Raw genomic sequence first — 23332 nt, 5'->3', positions numbered from 1 at the left:
GGAGGGAAACTCGCACCCTCCCGGCGTCCTTCTGTCTCGTGCAGGGGAGCTTCACACACCCCCAGGCCTCGCTCTGCAGATCAGCTCAGGTGCCCGGGCAGCCTGGGCATCCCGGGTCGGCACGAGAGCGGCTGGTGGCCTTGGCTCTCTTAGGTGGCGGGCGTGGTTAGGAATTCTGAGCAAACTGGGAGGTGTGTGGTGGGCACGGTTCTCTCAGCCAGCCCCTGCTGCCTGGCCCCGCCCTCCAAGGCTTTCACGTGTGTCCTGGAGTTGTGCACGTTTGGTGACAACTTGCCCCGGGTGCGAAGCTCGAAATGACCGCCGATTGTTCCCACCACTTGCGTGGGGCCGGGGCCCAGCTGAGCAGGCTCTGCCCTTCTTGTCTGCCGTGAGAGCCGTGGCTGGCCCAGGCATGTTCCAATGGTGATGAGGGAGGTGACACGGGACAGGCAGGTCCTGTGGAAGTGTGAGAGCAGGAGAGCTGTCTCCCTGCATTCCCGGCTCAGAGCCCCTGAAATCCTTGTATGAGGGGCTAGGGCAGTCTGCTCTGATAGTCATCGCGTTGTGTGCAGGGCTCCCAAGACCTGTGTGATGCCCTTGGTGACAGGCATGTGCCCTGGCAGGCCCTAGGACAGCCTCAGGACGAAGGCTGGCCGGCAGCTCTGGCCCGAAGATGGCAGCTCCGGGGCTGCAGGTTGAGCCTGACCTCCAGTGGCCATGATGTCATCAAGCGTGCCTGCGTCCTGGAGCTGCCACAGAGCCCAAGGGGGCAGGGCTGAAGTGTCCGGGTGGCGGAGTGAGCGCAGAGGTGGAAGCTCGTGCCCCCGGCCACCCTTGCACCGGGCCGTGCTGCATCTGGCTGTTGAGCCTGTCCTTCCTGGCAGCCTCCGTAGGAAGTGGGCTAGCAGCAGGGGGCGTTTGCCGGAGTCTGAGTCCCTCTCACGGATTCATGGGATGCAAGCGGCGGTGCTGGGAGCCTCAGCTGGCAGTGGTTTGAAAGCAGGAAAAACGGTGGGGCCTGAGGCTGGCATCCTGGGGGCCAAGCCCTCCCGCTGTGGGCAGTCAGGGCGGAGTCACAGGGCCCCCGTGACAGCCCTGTCCCCTGCAGTGTCAGACGCTTCCGGTTCAGTGGCTCTGGAAGTGAAGGGGTGGGAGCCATTTTGTTTTCCTGTGTTTCCAAGAGGCTTCGGGCACGTGGAAGCGAGGCTGGGAGGGGGTGGCTGGGGGTCCCCTGTGGTTTGCAGTGGCTGTGCTGGGATTGGTTTCTAGAGGTGGAGTCATCCACGGACTCCGGGGGAGGCGGCTCACTGGGCATACAGGACGTGCAGGCTGCTAGGGAAAGGGTGAAGTGGTCAGCCCTTGGCTCTTGTTGCCCGTGGTAGTGGAGAGAGTTTGAGTGGGGCCCTGGGGCGGAGCAGATTCGATGTCAGTGAGTGCGGACTTTGGCCACCAGCCTTAAAGCTGCCCCGAGAGAAACATGACAGCAGGGTTCAGAGGGCACCTCCCAGACCCGGGCCAGCTGGAGGTGGTCGCCAGGGGAGCGCAAACAAGCAATGGCTGGCTCCGGGGGGAGGGGAGGAAGTGTCCTCTCCCAGATGGACGTGGGGTTCGCTGATTAGGAGCAGTGGCGTTGGTTTCCCCCAGTTCCTAGAGCTCCCCACCTTGTGGGCCCAGAACTGGCAAATGCCACTTCTTCCTCATCCTGTTGGCCAGAGTGGGGGCGGGGGGGGGGACTGCAGAGTGCGAAAGTGTCGCCACACGATGCAGCCCTGGGGTGAAGTGCTGCATCGGAGGCTGTGTCCGTTCAGAACCTGATTTCCAGGATGCTGGCAGGACACTGAGGCACGGACCGGCTAAGTGCTGGGGGCCAGGAGGCTCAGGACAGAGCCGGGTCTCCGAACCCAGCCCACGTGTCCTGCCGCCAAGAGCCACGTGGACATCTCTGCAGATAGTAGGTACTGGGGGCTGGGCCTCATGGCTCCCACCTCTGGGTTGTCATGAAGGGGAGACTGTGTCTCCTGCAAGGCTGTTGGGGGTGTGTCGGGGGAGGGGAATGCGGCGAGAAGCCCCTCAAGGCCGTCCCTGGGTCCCAAGGCTGAGTTGTGGGGTTGTTGAGGGCACAGCTCCATTCCCTCTTGAACTCTCTTCCCTTCCTCTCTGTCAGAGCCAAAAGATGGTGCGGTTTCATATCCCCAAAACCTCAGAGTCGTGCCCCTGCCTGTGCCACTGCTTTAGGGGCCGCCTCCCGGTGCCTAGGAGTCAGGCGATGATGCCCTACTGGGTGCCCCAGGTCCTGAGGTCTCCGAAGAAGGTAAGGGGAGATTCACAGCAGTGAGGGGGGCGCAGAGGCCTCCGGGCGTCCATGGAAGGTCCCTGCTAGCTGTGGCCGGGGGCAGCTGAGTGCAGGAGGCAGGGTACGAGGGGGACGGCCAGTTTGGTCCCCTGCTGTTCAGGGCCTACTGCACTCACTGCTGCCCGCTCTCCCTCCCTCTCTTCCTCTCCTTTGCTCTTCTCTGCCACCTCCCCCTCTCTCCATCCCTCTGCCTAGGCCTCACCTCACCTCGTCCCCCTCCTCCACCTCTCCAGGGTCCTGAAGTTCCGGCCACTGGCTCCAGCTGGCATGGAGGGAGGCAGTGGGAGAGGGCTGCCTGGAAGCACCACCCTCAGATGCTGTCCTCCTTGTTGGGCCCTGCCTGCCGTCCCCACCGCTCTGGTTCCCAGGGGTCTGCCTCGCCCGACCCCTCCCAGCCCCATGGCCCCTTCTCTGCATCCTGGGTGGAGTCAGACTTCCTTCCTTCCCTCACCCAGTGCTGGTTCGCACCGTGGAGCAGCAAACTGCCCCCAGAGTTAAGACCCAGTGAACCTCTGGTTGGGATGGCCAAGGATTTCATGAGGGTTCAGGCCAAGCCATCCGGCCCCCTGCTGGGACAGGGCTGACACATCCACCCACGTTCTTGTCTTGTAGGCGGTGAAGAGGCAGCGGAGCTTTAGAGGCCTCCAAGGTAACACAGTGCACGCGTTCCCTCTCATCCCCTCCCCAAGAAAGGTGGGGTCCCACGGCCAGTGCAGCAGGGAGGGGTGCACAACAGTGCAGGCCAGTGCCTGGCAACACAGCTGTGGCATGCCCACCCCGATCTTCAGGCACTGCTGTCCCCGTGGGCCCTGAGAAGCTCAGCGCTGCTGTTCTGTGAGCTTTGGCTCTCAGATGAAACCAGCTGGCAAGTGGGGGTTAGATGACGTAGACGACATTGCAGATGGTTCAGAAAAGCTCTTATTGTGATTTTTAAGATTTATTTATTTATTTGAAAGGCAGAGTTACATAGAGGCAGAGGCAGAGACAGACACAAAGGTCTTCTATCCACTGGTCCACTCCTCAAATGGTCACAAATGGCCGGAGCTGGACTGATCCAAAGCAAGGAGTTCCCCCCCCCCAGGTCCCCCACATGGGTGCAGGGGCCCGAGGACTTGGGTCGTCCTCCACTGCTTTCCCAGGCCACAGCAGAGAGCTGGATTGGAAGTGGAGCAGCTGGGACTCAGACTGGCGCTCATAAGGGAATCCGGCACTGCAGGTGGTGGCTTTACCCGCTGTGCCACAGTGCTGGCCCCAAGAGCCCTAATCTTTGATAATTCGTGGTATCATGTCTGTGTGTGTGTTATAAGGATACCTCCAAAATTTCGTGGAGAAATGGAAGTAAAAGATGTTGATTTTGGTGCAAAATTTTGAACTCCATGCATAGATTTTCATGATATACATTGTCTATGAACTTTTTGAAGATACGTAGACATTTATGGCATGTGTATGTGTGTGTGCATATTGTGTGTAAAGTCATGGCGTATATTCCCCCACTTGTCCTTTTCTGCACTCACATGCTCATGGCTCTAGCCTGTTACATGTGTGTGCTCATTCCCTGGCCCTTGGCGGTTGTTGGTGACTTCAGAATACATGCGCTCTGGGTTCGTGATGGACATGGAGTGTCCGCTTGTGTTCACAGAACAGAGTGTTCCTAGTCACGCCAAGGTTACTCCTAAGTGGGGCCTTCAGAAGTCCACGGGAAAATGTGCGTCATGGAAAGACCACACATGGATTCCAAATGTCTTCACCAGAATCAGTCTTGGCTTCTGTTCCCGAGGACTTTGTGAGGTTCTGTTGTGTATGTGTGTTTCATGTGCTGGTGACACAGCACGGACAGTCACGCTCTCCTGATGTGGCACTAGGAGGGGGCGTCTCACCCACCCGGGGTGGGGTGGGGTGGACTTGATGGCCGGCTCCTGTATCCTGGGCCCGGGCCATGTCCTTCCCCTGGTGTGCTGTGTGACCCCGCAGTGAGTCCTTGGGGGACTGTAGGAACGAGTGGATTGGAACAGAGGCGGGTCCGGGGGCGGGGCTCTGAGTGAGCTAGGAACAGAGGCGGGGCGGGGGGCGGGGCTCTGAGTGAGCTAGGAACAGAGGCGGGGCGGGGGGCGGGGCTCTGAGTGAGCTAGGAACAGAGGCGGGGCGGGGGGCGGGGCTCTGAGTGAGCTAGGAACAGAGGCGGGTCCGGGGGCGGGGCTCTGAGTGAGCTAGGAACAGAGGCGGGGCGGGGGGCGGGGCTCTGAGTGAGCTAGGAACAGAGGCGGGGCGGGGGGCGGGGCTCTGAGTGAGCTAGGAACAGAGGCGGGTCCGGGGGCGGGGCTCTGAGTGAGCTAGGAACAGAGGCGGGGCAGGGGCGGGGCTCTGAGTGAGCTAGGAACAGAGGCGGGTCCGGGGGCGGGGCTCTGAGTGAGCTAGGAACAGAGGCGGGGCGGGGGGCGGGGCTCTGAGTGAGCTAGGAACAGAGGCGGGGCGGGGGGCGGGGCTCTGAGTGAGCTAGGAACAGAGGCGGGTCCTGGGGGCGGGGCTCTGAGTGAGCTAGGAACAGAGGCGGGGCGGGGGGCGGGGCTCTGAGTGAGCTAGGAACAGAGGCGGGGCGGGGGGCGGGGCTCTGAGCTAGGAACAGAGGCGGGTCCCGGGGGCGGGGCTCTGAGTGAGCTAGGAACAGAGCCGGGTCCTGGGGGCGGGGCTCTGAGTGAGCTAGGAACAGAGGCGGGGCGGGGGGCGGGGCTCTGAGTGAGCTAGGAACAGAGGCGGGGCGGGGGGCGGGGCTCTGAGTGAGCTAGGAACAGAGGCGGGGCGGGGGCGGGGCTCTGAGTGAGCTAGGAACAGAGCCGGGTCCTGGGGGCGGGGCTCTGAGTGAGCTAGGAACAGAGGCGGGGCGGGGGGCGGGGCTCTGAGTGAGCTAGGAACAGAGGCGGGGCGGGGGGCGGGGCTCTGAGTGAGCTAGGAACAGAGGCGGGGCGGGGGGCGGGGCTCTGAGTGAGCTAGGAACAGAGGCGGGTCCGGGGGCGGGGCTCTGAGTGAGCTAGGAACAGAGGCGGGGCGGGGGGCGGGGCTCTGAGTGAGCTAGGAACAGAGGCGGGGCGGGGGGCGGGGCTCTGAGTGAGCTAGGAACAGAGGCGGGTCCGGGGGCGGGGCTCTGAGTGAGCTAGGAACAGAGGCGGGGCAGGGGGCGGGGCTCTGAGTGAGCTAGGAACAGAGGCGGGTCCGGGGGCGGGGCTCTGAGTGAGCTAGGAACAGAGGCGGGGCGGGGGGCGGGGCTCTGAGTGAGCTAGGAACAGAGGCGGGGCGGGGGGCGGGGCTCTGAGCTAGGAACAGAGGCGGGTCCCGGGGGCGGGGCTCTGAGTGAGCTAGGAACAGAGGCGGGTCCCGGGGGCGGGGCTCTGAGTGAGCTCCCGGGAACAGGGGCGGGGCGGAGGCGGGGCTCTGAGTGAGCTAGGAACAGAGGTGGGGCGGGGGGCGGGGCTCTGAGTGAGCTAGGAACAGAGGCGGGGCGGGGGGCGGGGCTCTGAGCTAGGAACAGAGGCGGGGCGGGGGGTGGGGCTCTGAGTGAGCTAGGAACAGAGGCGGGGCGGGGGGCGGGGCTCTGAGTGAGCTAGGAACAGAGGCAGGTCCCGGGGGCGGGGCTCTGAGTGAGCTAGGAACAGAGGTGGGGCGGGGGGCGGGGCTCTGAGTGAGCTAGGAACAGAGGCGGGGCGGGGGGCGGGGCTCTGAGTGAGCTAAGAACAGAGGCGGGGCGGGGGCGGGGCTCTGAGTGAGCTAGGAACAGAGGCGGGGCGGGGGGCGGGGCTCTGAGTGAGCTAGGAACAGAGGCGGGGCGGGGGGCGGGGCTCTGAGTGAGCTAGGAACAGAGGCGGGGCGGGGGGCGGGGCTCTGAGTGAGCTAGGAACAGAGGCGGGTCCGGGGGCGGGGCTCTGAGTGAGCTAGGAACAGAGGCGGGGCGGGGGGCGGGGCTCTGAGTGAGCTAGGAACAGAGGTGGGGCGGGGGGCGGGGCTCTGAGTGAGCTAGGAACAGAGGCGGGTCCGGGGGCGGGGCTCTGAGTGAGCTAGGAACAGAGGCGGGGCAGGGGGCGGGGCTCTGAGTGAGCTAGGAACAGAGGCGGGTCCGGGGGCGGGGCTCTGAGTGAGCTAGGAACAGAGGCGGGGCGGGGGGCGGGGCTCTGAGTGAGCTAGGAACAGAGGCGGGGCGGGGGGCGGGGCTCTGAGTGAGCTAGGAACAGAGCCGGGTCCTGGGGGCGGGGCTCTGAGTGAGCTAGGAACAGAGGCGGGGCGGGGGGCGGGGCTCTGAGTGAGCTAGGAACAGAGGCGGGGCGGGGGGCGGGGCTCTGAGTGAGCTAGGAACAGAGGCGGGTCCTGGGGGCGGGGCTCTGAGTGAGCTAGGAACAGAGGCGGGTCCGGGGGCGGGGCTCTGAGTGAGCTAGGAACAGAGGCGGGGCGGGGGGCGGGGCTCTGAGTGAGCTAGGAACAGAGGCGGGGCGGGGGGCGGGGCTCTGAGTGAGCTAGGAACAGAGGCGGGTCCGGGGGCGGGGCTCTGAGTGAGCTAGGAACAGAGGCGGGGCAGGGGGCGGGGCTCTGAGTGAGCTAGGAACAGAGGCGGGTCCGGGGGCGGGGCTCTGAGTGAGCTAGGAACAGAGGTGGGGCGGGGGGCGGGGCTCTGAGTGAGCTAGGAACAGAGGCGGGGCGGGGGGCGGGGCTCTGAGTGAGCTAGGAACAGAGGCGGGTCCTGGGGGCGGGGCTCTGAGTGAGCTAGGAACAGAGGCGGGGCGGGGGGCGGGGCTCTGAGTGAGCTAGGAACAGAGGCGGGGCGGGGGGCGGGGCTCTGAGCTAGGAACAGAGGCGGGTCCCGGGGGCGGGGCTCTGAGTGAGCTAGGAACAGAGGCGGGTCCCGGGGGCGGGGCTCTGAGTGAGCTCCCGGGAACAGGGGCGGGGCGGAGGCGGGGCTCTGAGTGAGCTAGGAACAGAGGTGGGGCGGGGGGCGGGGCTCTGAGTGAGCTAGGAACAGAGGCGGGGCGGGGGGCGGGGCTCTGAGCTAGGAACAGAGGCGGGGCGGGGGGTGGGGCTCTGAGTGAGCTAGGAACAGAGGCGGGGCGGGGGGCGGGGCTCTGAGTGAGCTAGGAACAGAGGCAGGTCCCGGGGGCGGGGCTCTGAGTGAGCTAGGAACAGAGGTGGGGCGGGGGGCGGGGCTCTGAGTGAGCTAGGAACAGAGGCGGGGCGGGGGGCGGGGCTCTGAGTGAGCTAAGAACAGAGGCGGGGCGGGGGCGGGGCTCTGAGTGAGCTAGGAACAGAGGCGGGGCGGGGGGCGGGGCTCTGAGTGAGCTAGGAACAGAGGCGGGGCGGGGGCGGGGCTCTGAGTGAGCTAGGAACAGAGGCGGGGCGGGGGGCGGGGCTCTGAGTGAGCTAGGAACAGAGGCGGGGCGGGGGCAGGGCTCTGAGTGAGCTAGGAACAGAGGCGGGGCGGGGGGCGGGGCTCTGAGTGAGCTAGGAACAGAGGCGGGTCCGGGGGCGGGGCTCTGAGTGAGCTAGGAACAGAGGCGGGGCGGGGGCGGGGCTCTGAGTGAGCTTCCAGAGGCATTGTTGGAATGCTTGGGAAATGAATAGCTACCCACACCTACCTCTTCATGGTAGACACAAGCACTTTATCCAAGTGTAAATGGTCATAGCCTTTGTTGTGGGGGTGGAGGGATCTTTCAGATTTTAAAGTGTGTGTTCCCTTAATGCAAGCAGGCCCACGCCAACCACTGCCAAGGTGCAAGCACCCTGTCTGTAGCAATAGTTTTCACAGCAAACACCGGAGTGACTTGAGCGTCTCTCGGCGGAGGGTGCACACAGGCGGGCTGTGTGTGAGTCGTCGTGCAGGGTGTCGGGGCAGGCAGCCGGGAGGCGCGGGGAGATGCACTGAGGTGACCGAGGCCGTGACCGAGACGTTTGTCCGTGCGGGAAGCAAGCGCGGTGCAGCCGTTGCTGGGTGCTCGTGTCATGTGAAAAGCCGGGGCCCTGTCTGGAGCTCGGACCTGCGTCACAGGGGCCTGTGTAGGACCCTGCATATCAAAGAAAGCAGTAAACACAGCTCAGGTGGCAGTGAAAGAGCCAGGACCGGGCGGTGACGCTCCTTGGCAGGGGGACAGCAGCTGGAGAAGGAGCTCTTTGGGCTGGGCCATCACACCTTTGCTGGTTCATTTTTATTGACTGCTTTAGGCATTCAATACTTTGCATCTTTAAGAAGCTAAAAGCTGGGGCCGGCGCCTTGGCGCGGTAGGTTAATCCTCCAGCTGCGGCGCCGGCATCCCATGTGGGTGCCTCTTCCAGTCTCAGCTGCTCCTCTTCCAGGCCAGCTCCCTGCTGTGGCCTGAGAAGGCAGTGGAGGATGGCCCAGGTGCTCGGGCCTCTGCACCCACGGGGGAGACCAGGAAGAAGCACCTGGCTCCTGGCTTCGGATCTATGCAGCTCCAGCTGTAGCGGCCATTTGGGGAGTGAACCAATGGAAAGAAGACCTCTCTTTCTCTCTGTCTTTCCCTCTCACTGTCTGTAACTCTACCTCTCAAATAAATAAATAAAATATTTAAAAAAGAAAAGCTAAAAGCTTAGTTTATTGTTGAATCACATGTGTCATCTGACATGCTTTTAAAAACCAGGGTTAATTTTTACTCCTCGGTTTTTATCGTGAAAGCAATGTGTATAGAAGATGTTTGGAGCCTTGAGCCCCTTGAGCCAGAGGCCTTGATGGACAGGTCTCACTGCCCCCAGGAGAGCCAGGTCCTTCCCCTCGTACAGCCCCAAGCTCAGAGTGAGTTTAGAACCTGATATGTCTTCTTTGGCCTCAGGCCCAAGTGATTTCCCTTTTAAAGAGCAAATTCACATATGGGATTTTTTTTTTAAAGATTTATTTATTCATTTGAAAGAGTTACACAGAGAGAAGGAGAGGCACAGAGAGGAGAGAGGTCTTCCATCCTCTGGTTCACTCCCCAATTGGCCACAATGGCTGGAGCTTCTTCCAGGTCTCCCATGTGGGTGCAAGGGCCCAAGGACTTGGTCCATCTTCCACAGCTTTCCCAGGCCACAGCAGGGAGCTGGATTGGAAGTGGAGCAGCCGGGACTTGAACTGGCGCCCATATGGGATGCCGGCACTGCAGGCAGCAGCTTTACCCGCTACTCCACAGTGCTTTTCCGCTTTGTTTATGAAGTAGAATGTTCTTTAAAAAGATTTATTTAAAAGAGTTATGGAGAGAGAGGGAGAGACAGAAAGAGAACTTCTGTGTGCTCTTTAACTCCCCGGGTGGCCACAACAGCCAGGGCTGGGCCAGTCTGAAGCCAGGAATCTCTTCCAGGTCTCCACATGGACGGCAGGAGCCCAGACACTTGGGCCATCTTCTGCTCTTCCTAGGTCGTTAGGGAGCTGCGTGGGGAGTGGAGCAGCCAGGACGTGACGGGCGCTCTGTGGGGTGCTCGCATCGCAGGCTGTCCCACAGTGCTGGCCTCCAGTCGGTTGTTTCATAAGGAAAACATTCTGCATTGTACACTAATAGTGCATTCTTACGTTAATGCTAAGTAGAGATTTATTTATACTATAGTGTATTAATAATATAAAGAGTAGAATATAGAGACCAAAGGAGTCTGGAGGGACACAGGAAACGGAAGCGCTGGACCCCAGTGTGACGTGGCACCTGCTCCCTCCCCCATCTCTAGAACACATGGTCTTAAAATTACTTATTTTAGGAGGAAAGACAGCAATCAGCCAGTCCTCCATCTGCTGGTTCATACTCACATGGCTGCAAGACCAGGGCTGGGCCAGGCCAAAGCCAGGAGCTTCTTCTGGGTCTCCCATGTAGGTGCAGGGGTCTGAGTACTTGGGCCATCTTCCTCTGCCCTCCCAGGCTTGTTAGCAGGGAGCTGGATCGAAAGTGGAGCAACCAGGTCTCAAACCGGCGTCCCTATGGGATGCTGGCATCACAGGTGGTGGCCTAACCTGCTGCGTCACAGTGCTGGCCCCCAAACACAGGATTTTGGTGGGAATCCCAGCTAGAATCGCATCACCCAGAATTACTTCACGGTGCGCTTTGAAAGAGATGGAACCAGGGGCAGTCGGCCAGCAGTCCTTCCTTGGTCTCCGTGAGGGTCTTGCAGGTCCCACTTCACAGAGACCCTGGGCTGTCTCGGCCTCTGTGTCCAGGAGGATTGTGGGCTCACGGGCTGTCCTCACTGGGCACTTCCCCTCCTAGAGCGCCCCCTGGACTCCCGTGCGCGCTACAACTGCTGGCGGATCTGCTGCGACAGGCGCCTCCTGCTCAAGTGGCTGCAGCTCCAGGCCGTTGACCAGGATGAGCCGCCAGCCCCGGGCAGGACGGCCAGCTCCCTGGACTCCCTGCTGACCCTCCTCCAGACCGTCCTGAGGGCCATCGGGGCCATTCGGTGAGCAGGTGGGGGAGCGAGGGACTGTGGGTGGCTCTGGTCTCTCAGGTTCTTGACCCCTCAAGAAACAGGAGTGGAAAGGCTCCCATTCCAGGGGGCTCAGGGTTCAGAGCCTCGGGGACCTGGAAGAGCTGGGCTCAGAGCAGCCATGACACAGCACGCAGACCCGCTACTGTTTTCCCTTTGAAAGGTGGAGTTACAGAGAGAGAGGTTTTTCATTTGCTGGTTTACTCCCAAGTGGCCTCCACAGCTGGGGCTGGGCCAGGCCAAAGCTAGGAGGTGGCAGCAACCCAGGTACTCGGGCCATCTGCTTTCCCCAGGCGTATTAGCAGGGAGCCGGAACTCAAACTGGTGCTCACAGGGGACACCAGTGTTGCAGGTGGTACCTAACCCGCTGTGCCACAGCGCCAGCCGCCTGCTCACTCCTGACATGTGGTCCAGGAGCAGTCCAGAGAGGTCAGCGTGGCTGCTGGCGAGTTGAGGCCTCCTGCCTGTCTTGTTTCAGCGCTCGGCTATTGCTAAGTTCTAAAATTGCCCTGCTGTCAGAAGACCAGTCCTAGCTCTCGCCAGCCCTTTCCCTACTGCTAAGGCTCCGTGTTGGAAAATCGCTTCCCCGCTGTGCAGCTGGGGACCTGCCCAGGCCCTGCGTGCCGCACCTGCAACCCTCGCGCCCACAGCCATCGTTTCTTGCCGAGGTCTCCTACACCCAGTCTCCAGGGCCGTCCCTGGGGGTCATGTCAGGACTGTCGTTACCTGGCTGTCTCCTTGTCATCCTTTGCCCTCTCCTCCACTTGGCCTCCTCCTCTGACCATTACCCCGGCCAGCTCTGTCTCTCTCAGCCGCTCCCAAAAGACCTCTGTGGAAATGAGTCCTTGTGAATCTGTGCACATAAACGTGTGTTGGTAGGAGACCTGTGAGTGCCTGCTGACATACAGAACACACAGGTCTCATGTACTTATCTGTACCTGTTGGCTTCATAATTGTCAGCTCCACCCAGCTGTGGGAGGAATATTCTAGATGTCCAGTATCTGCACACAGGTGTCAGGCGTCTTTTACCTGGCCTTCTGCTTGGTCATGGCAGATTAACTCCATCCTTGTCACTCTGTCATGACTGGAAGTGGGGGTCCCTCTCCACTGTGGATCTGCTTGTCCCTTCTGCAGTGGGACACGCATGTGGCCTCTGACTCGTGTGGTTGCCAGTAGTGCTGCACAGAACAGCTGTGCAGGAGTCCCGCACGGACCATGGCAGCCTCTCTGGGCACGTGCACAGGAAGGGGTCTGGGTGGAGAGAAAGGTCTTCCTTCGCTGGTTCACTCCCCAAATGGCCACAACGGCTGGAGCTGTGCTGGTCCGAAGCCAGGAGCCAGGGGCTTCTTCCAGGTCTCCCACGTGGGTGCAGGGGCCCAAGCACCTGGGCTATCCTCCACTGCCTTCCCAGGCCACAGCAGAGAGCTGGACTGGAAAAGGAGCAGCCAGGACTAGAACCGGCACCCACATGGGATGCCGGTGCCGCAGGCGGAGGATTAACCTCGTGAGCCATGGCGCTGGTCCCATGGCGCTGGTCCCGGTTTTGTCTTTGAATCACCTAGTGAGTTTGAAGGAAAGGAAGAGAGGGAGGAAGAAAAAAGAGATCCTGACTCAGTTCTTTTCTTTTATTATTTATTTTAAAGGTATTATTTTAAAGGCTGTCCCTGTGCAGTGGGGAACCAGGTGACACTCCCACCCGTGTGGGGTCCCCACTCTCCAACAAGGGCAGGCCGGCGTCACTGAGGGCTGGGTAACTGTCTTTCTCTTTGCTTTCCAGCCAGTTTTTCTGGGTTTGAAGTTGGAACCTTCAGCTGCTGTCAAGCACTTCCATGAAACCGTTAGTCACAATCAGGATGTTTAAGGGAAGCCCTCAGATCGGGAGCAGCCTGTGGCGCCGGCCGCTGCGCACACCGAGGTTCGAGCTGAGCTGTTGACCATCAGGTGACTCGAACGTAGCAGAGCGGTGCGCGTGCGGCCGAGAGCCTGCCATGAATGAGGTCAATAAATGTTATCTGTGAGCTTCCACCCGGTGGCCTCCGCGTTTCCTTCACGGACGAGGGCCTTGTCCTTAGGTGCTGCGTCCACGCGCAGTCATTTCTCACTCAGTGTCAGCAGGTTCCCTGGAGCAGGACCCTGAAGTGACCCCAGGAGCTGTTTTGGGGAAGCGAGGGGCCGCTGGGGACTGAGATAGTCACATATGTTTCCAAGTATGTAACTCAGTGGCTTTGAGCACAGTTGCACAGTTGTGCAGCTGTTGCCACTGTCCGATGCCAGAGGATGCTCATAACCCTAGACAGACAGCGTGTGCTTATTAGGCTGCCACTTCTTCCCTTCTTTTCCCGGTCCCTGGCAACAGCTAATCTACTTTTATGTCTGGATTGGCCTATTCGGGATATTTTTTTAAATGTTATTTTTATTTGAAAGGCAGAATTACAGAGAGGTTCACTCTCCCAATGGCTGCAGTGGCCGTGGCTGTCCCAGACCACAGCCAGGAGCCAGGACCTTCATCTGGGTCTCCCGTATGGGTGTGGGGGCCAAGGACCTGGGCCATCTTCTGCTGCTTTCTTAGGCCATCAGCAGGGGGCTGGATCGGAAGGGGAGCAGCCGGGACTCGAACCATGTGATGTTATAGGTGGGAGCTTAACTCATGATGCCACGATGCCAGCCCCACATCCTGGACATTTCTTAGCGAAGGGATGGCACGTAATGTGGTTTCTCTCACATGGCGTGTTTTAAGGTGCATCCGTGTTGAGGCACACGTCAGTCTTCATTCCAGTGGCTCTGTCGTGTGGACAGACGGTTTGTGATCACCTGATGGACGTGGGATTCTTTCCGTCTTTGGGCTGCTGTGACTCATGTCTCATGCTGTCACATGCGCTCACGTTTTCCTGGGTGGATGTGTAGGTGTGGATTCGCGGAGCCAGGTGGTGACTGACGACTGTGTTGAGGACCTGCCAAGTTGCTGTGTGCTGGCTGTGCCGTTGTGTCTTCCCAGCAGCAGTGGGGGGGCTGTGTGCCCACCGCCTGTTGTCTGTCCTCCTGCCAGCAGCCGTCCTCCACGTGGGAAGCCGAAGCTGCACCCTCACTCGTGCTCCCCGACGGCCGCTGCTGCTGGGCGTCTTCCCGTGTGTGCTTTGGGGAAGTGTCTGCGTAGACTGTTTTCATTGGGTTTCTTTCTGTTTTCAAAGATTTATTTATTTATTTGAAAAAGTTAAAACGAGAGAGGGAGAGACAGAGATATGTTCCATCCTCTGGTTCACTCCCCAGATGGCTGCAATGGCTGGGACTAGGTCATGCTGAAGCCAGGAGCTTCTTCCGGGTCTCCCACGTCAGTGCAGGGGCACAAGCACTTGGGTCATCTAACAGCTTTCCCAGGCTGTTAGCAGGGAACTGGTTTAGAAGTGGAGCAGCCGGGACTTGAACTGGCGCTCAGATGGGATGCCGGCGCTGCAGGCGGCAGTTTGCTTGCTGTCCCTGGGTTCCTTTTGTTGCTGAGTTGTGTGTGATCTGTAGGTGCTCCAGATACTGGACTCATCAGACCACCTGCAAATGTTTTCTCCTGTTTTGTGGGTTTCCTCTTCGTTTTCTTGTTGATGTTCTTTGAAGCACAAAGGTTTTCAGTGAAATCCAGTTTGTTTATTGTCTGTGATTTAGGTCCTGTGGTCGTGTGTAAGAAATCATTGCCTAGTCCAAGGTCACAAAGGTTTACACCTGTGTTTTCTTCCAAGCATCTGTATTCTAGCTGTTAGATTTTTAGCTCTTAGGGTCGAGTTCTATTTCTATATAGGGGTGAGGTGAGCGGTCAGGGTTGTTCCTTTGCCTGGGAGTGTCCAGTAGTCCCGCATCACATTCCTGCAGTGATGTGGTCACGGAAGTGGAGGCTGAGGAAGGGAGGAGGCTGCGGCCAGGAGAGGCGGCGGGGGCTCTGGGGGCGTCCTGGCTGTGACCCACCCTGTTGCCAGCTGGGGCCGCTGATGAAGGGTGACACGGGATCTCTCAGTGCCTGTGTCAGAAGTGGTGAATCTAATCACCTCGAAATACAAATGTAATTGAAAAAGCAGACAGTTCACTGGGGAAGGTTTTCAGAGAAGAGCAGAGCACGGAGGAAACGGAAGCCACGCCCACGCTTCACCTGCGCTAACCCGGTTACCTCTGCAGGAAGCAAGGGGCGGTTCTCTCGGAGCTGCAGGGAGGGAGGATTCAAAGTGGCAAACAGAGGCCAGGCTCCGGAGGGCTTGAGCTGGGAGGCGGAAGGAAGAGAGGTGGGAGTTCAGGTCCACAGGACAGAGGTGTCCGTGAGTCCATGGCCTGCGGCGGGGCCTTCAGGGGGGCCCTGGGGCGTCTGTGATGACCGCCCGGGGGCCCTGTCGTCTTCCCAGGAGTGGAAGCCATGTTCTCCTGGGGCAACGTTGGTTGATCAGCAGGCGCTTGCTGGGTGCTGCTGGGGGGCAGGCACTGGGACGTGTGAGAGGGCTGCCTGTGGCCTGGGCCCACGTCCCCTGGGGCTGCTGGGATACGGTGATGCGCCCAGTGAGGGAGTATGTGTGAGCCTAGGGAAGGGCCGGGGACACTGCCCACCTCCCGTCTACCTCTGCTGTGTTGCCACAGGGACCAGCAACTCCTGCCCAGGCTGTTCTCTGGGTGCAGGAGCCCCGGGGGGACATGCTGGCTTCTCTGGGGAGGCAGCCCTCAGCCAGCGATGGGTGGGTGTGACAGCACTGCAGCCTCCTCAGCCGTTCCCCCACAAATGAGCCCGGCTGCCCTCGTGTTCACCTTCTCCCTGCCTCCTGTGTCCTGACTGCTTCCCGCCCCTGGCCCACTCCCCAGCCAGCCACGGGGCTTTGTGGTGCCCTTCCCCGGTAAAACACTGGAACTCGGTGCTTGCCTCCGGCTGAGCTTTTGAGAGAAGCTCAGGGTAAGACACGACGTGCAGACTGGCGCTGGGGGCCAGAGACCTCCTGGAGGAAGGGCCATCGGGAACAGAGCTGAAGACGTCCCGTCAACCTGTCAGCAGAGAGGGCAGAGGCACAGCAGGTGTGCAGGCCTGGGCGTTCTGGCCACGTGAGCGTGAAGGTGGAGCAGGCACTGGCTGCCCTCGGGAGCTTTCAGGTCACGGGAGCATCCGGTGAGCACTTGGGAGAAACCTGGCTGGCTCAGGCGAGGTGCATGGAAATGACAGGCTGGAGTGGGTGCAGGGGACCCACTTGGAGGCCACAGCAGAAAGCCTGGTGGGGTGATGTGTGGACCTTGGTGACTGAGGTTTTGTCCTTGGGGCATTTGGCCGTTGTCCTGAGTCTGTCCAGAGGTGCCCCTGCGGCTGTGCCACTGGGCGTCGCGTAGCTGTGTCGGGATCACAGACTGGGCCTGTCCTCTGCCTTCCAGCGTCTTCTGGGAGCTTAGGCCTAGGCGCCACAAGAGGGCGCTGTCTGAAAAGCTTTCCTGGATAATCCAGAGCAGGGGGCTCTGTGTTGCACTCTGGGTGGCGCCGGTTTGGGAGGACGCGCTGCTGCTGTGGTGGCCAGGACTCCATTGGGAGAACCGGAGGGGCACATCCCCGTCCCCAGTCCCACGTGGTTTTTATTTCATTTTATTTTTATTTTTTTAAAGATTTTATTTATTCATTTGACAAGTACAGTTATAGACAGAGAGAAGGGTCTTCCTTCCGTTGGTTCATTGCCCAAATGGCACAATAGCTGGAGCTGCACTGATCTGAAGCCAGGAGCCAGGTGCTTCTCCTGGTCTCCCATGGGGTGCAGGGCCCAAGCACTTGGGCCATCCTCCACTGCACTCCCGGGCCACAGCAGAGAGCTGGACTGGAAGAGGGGCAACTGGGACTAGAACCGGTGCCCACATGGGATGCCGGCGCCGCAGGTGGAGGATTAACCTAGTGTGCCACTGCGCCGGCCCACCCAGTCCCACATGTTAATGAGCAGTGAGCACGGAGCCCAGCCCTGTGGAGCTCTCTGTGGCCATGGGATGGTGTCTCTGTGCTGCAGTTCGGTTCAGGATCCAGTCGCTCGCATTGCCATGTGCCCAGGGCCAGTGCATTGGACACGGTTTTCCGAATCTGGTTGCAGCGGGGGGAGGGGCAGCAGCTGCCCTGTGCATGTGAACTGGCAGTGCGGGGGGACGAGCACAGCGGCCACCTCCCGCCCCCACCTCGAGGGGTGGGTAGGGATGGCTGTGGAGTGTGGGCAGGGGCTCTTCGTCTTGTCTGTCCCTGGTACACTGGACCCTCCGACAGCCCTCCTGGTGGGCAACGTCTGCTCCCTGTCCAGGCGTGGAGACCCAGGCCCGGGCGTGGATGGAAGTTGATGCTCTGTGCACTTTGCTATCCCTGGTGCCCTTGCCTGCAGGTGGCGTCTGGGGAAGACGGTGTGTCTGCTCTCCCCGGGGACAGAAGACCCCGGGCCACTGGAGGAAAACGGTCCTGTGGCAGAATCACGGCGCAGAACCGGGCCCGGCTGCTGCAGAGTGAACCAAGCCGCATCCGGCCCCGGTGTGAGTCTGACCTTCCCGTGCTGCTCTGCCCCTGGGGCAGTAGGGCCAGTGTGCTGTGGACGCGGGCTGATGGTTCCGGGGGGGGACAGCTTTGTAAGCCCACCAGAGGCTGGGCAGCAGGGCCACTGAGCCCTCTGCACCTCTGTGGGCCGGGGTTCCTATGCTGCTCTCCGTCTGTGCTACCTTTCTGCCTGTGTACATGGGGGGACAGCAGGTGCCGTGGAGCTGGCGTAGGTGACGCGCCTGCTGTGGAGCTGGTCAGTGTTGTGGTCACTGCTGCTGCTGGTGTCCTCAGAGCGGGAGGCAGAGTGTCAGTGACAGTGGCGGTGCCTGCCTTTACTCTCCCACAGTGCTTCGCATGGGATTCGCCCCTGAACTCTCAGGACTTAAAACCCCGAGTCATCAGCTAGGGTGCTGCAAGGTGGACAGTGGATCTGCTCAGCCTGCTTAGGAGGTGGCGCCCGGTGGGAGGTTCTCAGGTCGTGGTGCGCGGGGGATGCGTGGGAGGGAGGCTGTCCTGAGGGTCATTACAGAAGCCTGCATGGGCCCAGCTGCTCTCTGCTTCCTGGCTCATGTGTGGTCGTTCCTCCCCACCCTCTGAGCAGATTCCTAACCAGTAGGGCCATCTGGCCTTGATCTTGGGCCTCCCAACTGTGAGCCAAAGGAGCCATTTCTCTTTAATTTTTAAAAATGTTTATTTTATTTGGCCAGCGCCGCAGCTCACTAGGCTAATCCTCCGCCTTGTGGCGCCTGCACACCGGGTTCTAGTCCCAGTCGGGGCACCGATCCTGTCCCGGTTGCCCCTCTTCCAGGCCAGCTCTCTGCTGTGGCCAGGGAGTGCAGTGGAGGATGGCCCAAGCGCTTGGGCCCTGCACCCCATGGGAGACCAGGATAGGCACCTGGCTCCTGCCATCGGATCAGCGCGGTGCGCCGGCTGCAGCGCGCCTACCGCAGCAGCCATTGGAGGGTGAACCAACGGCAAAAGGAAGACCTTTCTCTCTGTCTCTCTCTCTCACTGTCCACTCTGCCTATCAAAAAAAAAAATGTTTATTTTATTTGAAAAGCAAAGTTAGAGAGAGAGAGAGAATCTTCCATCTACTGGTTCACTTCCCAGATGGCCACAATGGCTGGAACTGGGCTGATATGAAGCCAGGAACCAGGAGCTTCTTCTGGGTCTCCCACGTGGGAGCAGGGGCCCACGCACTTGGGCCATCTTCTGCTGCTTTCCCAGGTGCATTAGCAGGGAGCTGGACTGGAAGTGGAGCAGCTGGGGCTTGAACTTGTCCCCCTGTGGGATGCCGGACTGCGAGCAGTGGTTCAATCCCATACACCATGGCGCCAGCTCCGCCATCTCTTGATAAAGTTAGTGGCCTCAGGTTTTCCTTTCAGTGACGGGAAGCTAACACACACCCGGCCACAAGTCGGCTCCTTTAATCCTCCTAGGTGCTCTGAGGGTTGGTCCTCTGCCCTGTCCCCTGCGGACAAGGAACAGGGTGAAGCTAAGGAAGCTGCCTGAGGCCCTGGGGCTCACACAGGCAGAGGCAGTGTTTGAGCCCAGGCCCGGTCTCTGCTCTCCTGTCCCCCTGCACCTCAGGCCAGGCACGGGAGTGGTGAAGGAGTCAGAGCCCAGCAGGGGAGGAGAAGGCACTGTGTCCACCCGGATGCTCCTGGGGTATCCGGCACCTTGGCCCTCTGGGCTGGGGTCGAGGCCTGTGGTTTGGGCCACCGTGGGGGATGGCTGAGGGGCTGAGGAGGAAGTGTGCTGAGCTGGGCTGCCAGCTGCTCCCCTCCCCAGAGAAGGGTCACCCTGGGAGGGGTGGGGGCGCCTCAGGTGGGGTCACACGGTCCCTTTGTCTGCTTCCTCCATCGCTGCTTCTGTTCTCAGACCGCCCGCTCGTTGCCCCGCGTGTCAGAGCTGGTGGGATGCACCCGGGTGCCTGCCTGCCCGTCCTGCCTGCGTCTCCCCGCTTGCTCCCTGTGGACCAGGCCTGCAGGGCACCCCCGACTTCTGCCTGGGGCGCTGTGCCGCCCTTTCCGTCCTGGGGGTCCCCACTCCTAGTGCTCGCACAGGGCACAGACCAACTCTTGTTAAAGGAGCTCGTGTCACCGGCAAGCCTCCGTTCTCTGAAACGTGACAAGTCACCGTTGCCCCACGGATGCACCGATCACATAGCGGTGTCGGCACGGTTCCCCACGTCTCTTGTTTGTAACGCGAGTGTCTTAAGCATTTTCCTCCCTGGAACGTAGTGACCGACTTTTAGTGGCAAGACTACAGCTCCCCAGGCCCTAGGAAGGACACAGTGAGGGTGGGGCCCCAAAGAGCACGTGACTTGTCTTCTTTGTCTTCCCAGTTCCCGGCAAGAGCCAGGGCCTCTACCGGCTTCCTGGACCCACGCAGAACGTTCCATCACCAATGTCAATTTAGAAAGCCAACTCCTGTGCCGTTCGCCCTGAGGACCGTTTCTTGGGAGCAGGGAGTCCGGGTCCTTTCATTTCCTGGCTGATGGGATTAGCCCTGGCCCGAGGCTGCCGGGGGCACGGCGGGGAGCTGCAGCTTTGTAGGGGCCTTGTCAGCCTTTACTACCACGTTGAGCTCAAGCATTGTCCCCTGGGCCTGGCCGGCAGCCTGTGCTGGGATAGGACAGCGATTTAGCTGCACAAACAACTGTGATGTCACTTGGAATTTGTGTGCTGTCAGCTGACCGTGCAATAAAAATAAATCGTGCTACAGCCTGTGTTGTCCCTGAGAGAGCCCGGGGCAGGCGGCCCCTCCCCACTCGGCCGGCACCCGCCCCTTGGCGGTGAGGTCTGCCCGTCAGCTTGGAGTACTGACAGCTCTCAGACCGCTGATGTGGTTTTGGGGCTTTTCGCAACGTTCTGCAGGCCCAAGAGGACCGCAGGGCGGTGTCGCGAGGACTGAACAGTGATCCTGCCATCTGTTTAGCAGGAAGTGGTTGGGTTGCCAGGGGGGGACGGGGGGTGTATGTGCCGGGGTTTCTGGGATTGAGGGCCCCGGAGGTCCAGGAAGCTCAGTGTCCTCGGTCAGCCTGGCCGGCCCGCAGCTCCAGGGGACGAGGTCAGTGGGGCCTCTGGGTGGTTTCATTTCTTTCTTTAGACCCAGGCTGCCTCCCGCCTGGACTGGTCACAGCAGGCCTGGGGCCCTTTGTGAAGTGAGTGACAGGGGCTGGCACATTTGTCACTCCTTGTATACCTTGGGGGGGGGGTGTGTCGGACGTCATGGCTGCCTGGGAAGGGGCAGTGTGTGACGATGTTTCCCCTCTTACTGGTGCTGCTGTGTTGGGGTGCGGGGAGCAGAAAGCTGGCTCACACTGGCTCGGCTGAAGTCTAGGGGTGCGATGGCTTCAGGATCAGCGTGGTCCAGAAATGCAGGTGATGCCCCAGGACCCGTTCCTCCCCGTGTCTTGACTTGGCACCCTCCATATCACTTTAAGGAGGTTCTTAGCTTGGAGATCTCAGGGTTTACACCAGAATAGGTCGAGTTTGGTGGGAAAGAGAAGCGCTGTTTTCTCACGGTTAGTCTGGCACTAGCTGTGGCAGTGCCCAGTGACCCCCTTCAGGCCGCGTGCCTGTCCCTTAGCTCTCACTGGGGTCGAGGTAGGGCCACCTGCTCACCATTGCGGTCACCGCTGCGTGACAGCCAAGGCTTTAAGCCACACAAGCGTTTGTTTCGTTATTTAGTTCACAATCTGCAGTTTAGACGACACGCAGCGGAGACAACTGCTCTGCAGGGCGTCAGCCGGGGCCCAGCTGGGGCCTGCGTGATCCTCTTCCAAGACGGCGCAGGCACACGGCTAGCAGGGGGTGCTGGCTGGCAGCTGGGAGCTCAGCCAGGGCCCAGGTGGGCTCTGAGCATGGCAGCTGAGTGCCAGAGTGAGTGTCCCCCACAGGTGGTGTAGAAGCTGCCAGACCTGGGCCCAGGTGCTGGGCCAGCACCACTGGGGAAGCCATCACTGAGCTCAGGGTCAAGGGGAGAGAACGTAGACCCCTGCCTGGATGGCTGCAGGGTCCCAGGACTGGGGCATTCAGGACCTGGCAGGGCAGTCCTAGAAATAGGGACAAGTCCTGGGGGCGCCCATTGGCGAGCTGGCCGAGGGCAGCTGAGGGCCAGCAGAGGAGCAGGTGGGGAGCAGGTTCTGGGCAGAGGGAAGACCCGAGTGGCGTTGGCAGGCGGTATGGCACCTTTTGGGAGAGAGAGAGCTGCAAACTGCTCTCCCAGATCGGAGTCCCAGGACCAGAGAGGATGTCGCAGGAGATCTCATGCAGCCTCTTGCCAGGGGAATTCCCTCAGTTCTCCTCCCGGAAAAAGTCCTCTGACTTTGAGGAAAGCTGGTTGGCATCGTCCTGCTAGAAGCGCGTCTGCTGGGTTCCTGCTGGGCTCTGGCAGAGCAGCCCCCCTGTCCCTTGGGTGTGGGGTGGCCTGCTTTCCCGTCCAGGGCTGCTTGGTTCGGCTCCCGTGAGAGCTGCAGGCCCGGCTGTCTGTCTGCCTGGTGCCGAGTGCCTGGAGCAGCTGTGAGCTTTCCAGCCCGGGGGTGGACAGGAGGTCAGGGGTTAACAGTGGAAGCGAAGCAGCCTGCGTGTGCGGCGGTCTGTGGGAAGAAGGGTCTCTGGCTGCTGCCAGGTCCACGGCGGAGGTCAGGCTCAGCGCTGGACTCCAAGTGCTACCGCTGGACGCTTGGCCAAGGCAAGTAGACAGTGTCCAGGTTTTAGAGAAACACGAGTTGGGAACTCCTTCAAGATGCTGAACACGGTAACTGTTGGCTGTTTTTTTTTTTTAAAGATTTATTTTGCTCATTTGCAAAGCAGAGTTGCAGAGGGAGGGAGAGAGTGCAAGAGCTTCCATCTGCTGGTTCACTTCCCAGATGGCCACACCAGGCAGGGCTGGGCCAGGCTGAAGGCAGGAGTCAGGAGCTCCATCCAGGTCTCCCACAAGCTGGCAGGGTCCTAAGCACTTGAGCCGTCCACTGTTACCCTCCCAGGCGCACCAGCAGGGAGCTAGATGGGTAATGGAGCAGCTGGGACTCCAACCGGCACCGCATGGGACACCAGGCCTTAGCCACTATGCCCCAACGCTGGTCCTGTTAACTTCCTTTACAAAGATGTTTCTGGTCGAGAGATAACAAATGTTTTTCAAATGGAACTCAACCATTTACCTGCTTCTTTATTCATGGCATGTGTGATAGCCGCCTGCCACTGCTAGATTCAGAGTGGGGACATCTTCAGGGCACCGTTAATCTGATCACAGTGCCCTGGGGAGGCCCGACAGTCGGCTCCCTGAGGTGACTCTTCCAGGTTTTTATACTCTGAACCAGAACCTCGCCCATGGCCGCGCCTGCTGTGGAGGAGGCCAGCAAGTTCAGTGAGGCCACCTCTCTTCCTAGCAGACAGCGGGTCCTGGCCGTGGGCCAGGGGAAGAAATGGGCGGTGTCCACCGTGTGCTCTGGCAGCCTTGACACAGCCCGCTGTGACCACTTCATCGTGCCTGTTTTAAAAGGGGGAAACTGAGTCCCGGAGAGGCTGGGCGTCTTTTCTCAGCCCATAGCAGTCAGAGGCGGGACAGGGACTTGGACCCAGCTCTGTGTCCAGAGGCCTCTTCCTTTCACTAAGCTGGACCACGTCTGTGCGTTTCAGCCCAGCCAGCCCTGGAGGGAGATGTTGCTGTTGCATTCGTACCCGTATCTGACAAGACGCCTCCAACTCGGAGAGGCCCAGGAACGTGTTTTCTGTTACGCGGTGGACTGGTGGGGCTGGGATTCAGAACTGTGCTTTCTGGTCCCAAATCATCTAACGCAGTCCCACGGGACCCCGTTCCCGACCTGCTTGTCCGAGAACTCTGCGCTGAGAGATGCGGTTCGCGCAGCCTCAGTGTCTGACGACACTGCCTGGTCTGGCACCCGCCCCTGCCCTGCTCACACATGTCCCTCTTCTTGTCCCGTCTTGGGTGTGAGGGGTGATCTCTGTTCACTGAGACCGCTCGCTCTCTGCACTGCTGGGCCTTGGGTGCACAGAGGTGATGCGCAGTGCACT

At 60.5% G+C, this 23332-nt stretch overlaps 1 protein-coding gene across 1 annotated transcript in view; it reads left to right on the top strand.

Moving 5' to 3' along the window:
• The window catches only part of C19H16orf95 (chromosome 19 C16orf95 homolog), a 31041-nt gene extending 8231 nt beyond the window's left edge, over window positions 1–22810 (top strand). Inside the window, exons 6-9 of the mRNA XM_062176050.1 lie at window positions 2165–2311; window positions 2966–3002; window positions 10570–10759; window positions 22618–22810. Coding sequence (XP_062032034.1) covers window positions 2165–2311; window positions 2966–3002; window positions 10570–10759; window positions 22618–22810 — 567 coding nt within the window. The remainder of the gene's footprint in view (window positions 1–2164; window positions 2312–2965; window positions 3003–10569; window positions 10760–22617) is intronic.
• The last annotated feature ends 522 nt before the right edge of the window (window positions 22811–23332 follow it).

Source organism: Lepus europaeus, chromosome 19 (assembly GCF_033115175.1).
Source record: "Lepus europaeus isolate LE1 chromosome 19, mLepTim1.pri, whole genome shotgun sequence".
In the NCBI taxonomy this organism is placed as follows: Eukaryota; Metazoa; Chordata; class Mammalia; order Lagomorpha; family Leporidae; genus Lepus; species Lepus europaeus.
The sequence above is the reverse complement of the archived record's forward strand: the minus strand, read 5'-3'. Positions and strand labels throughout refer to the sequence as shown.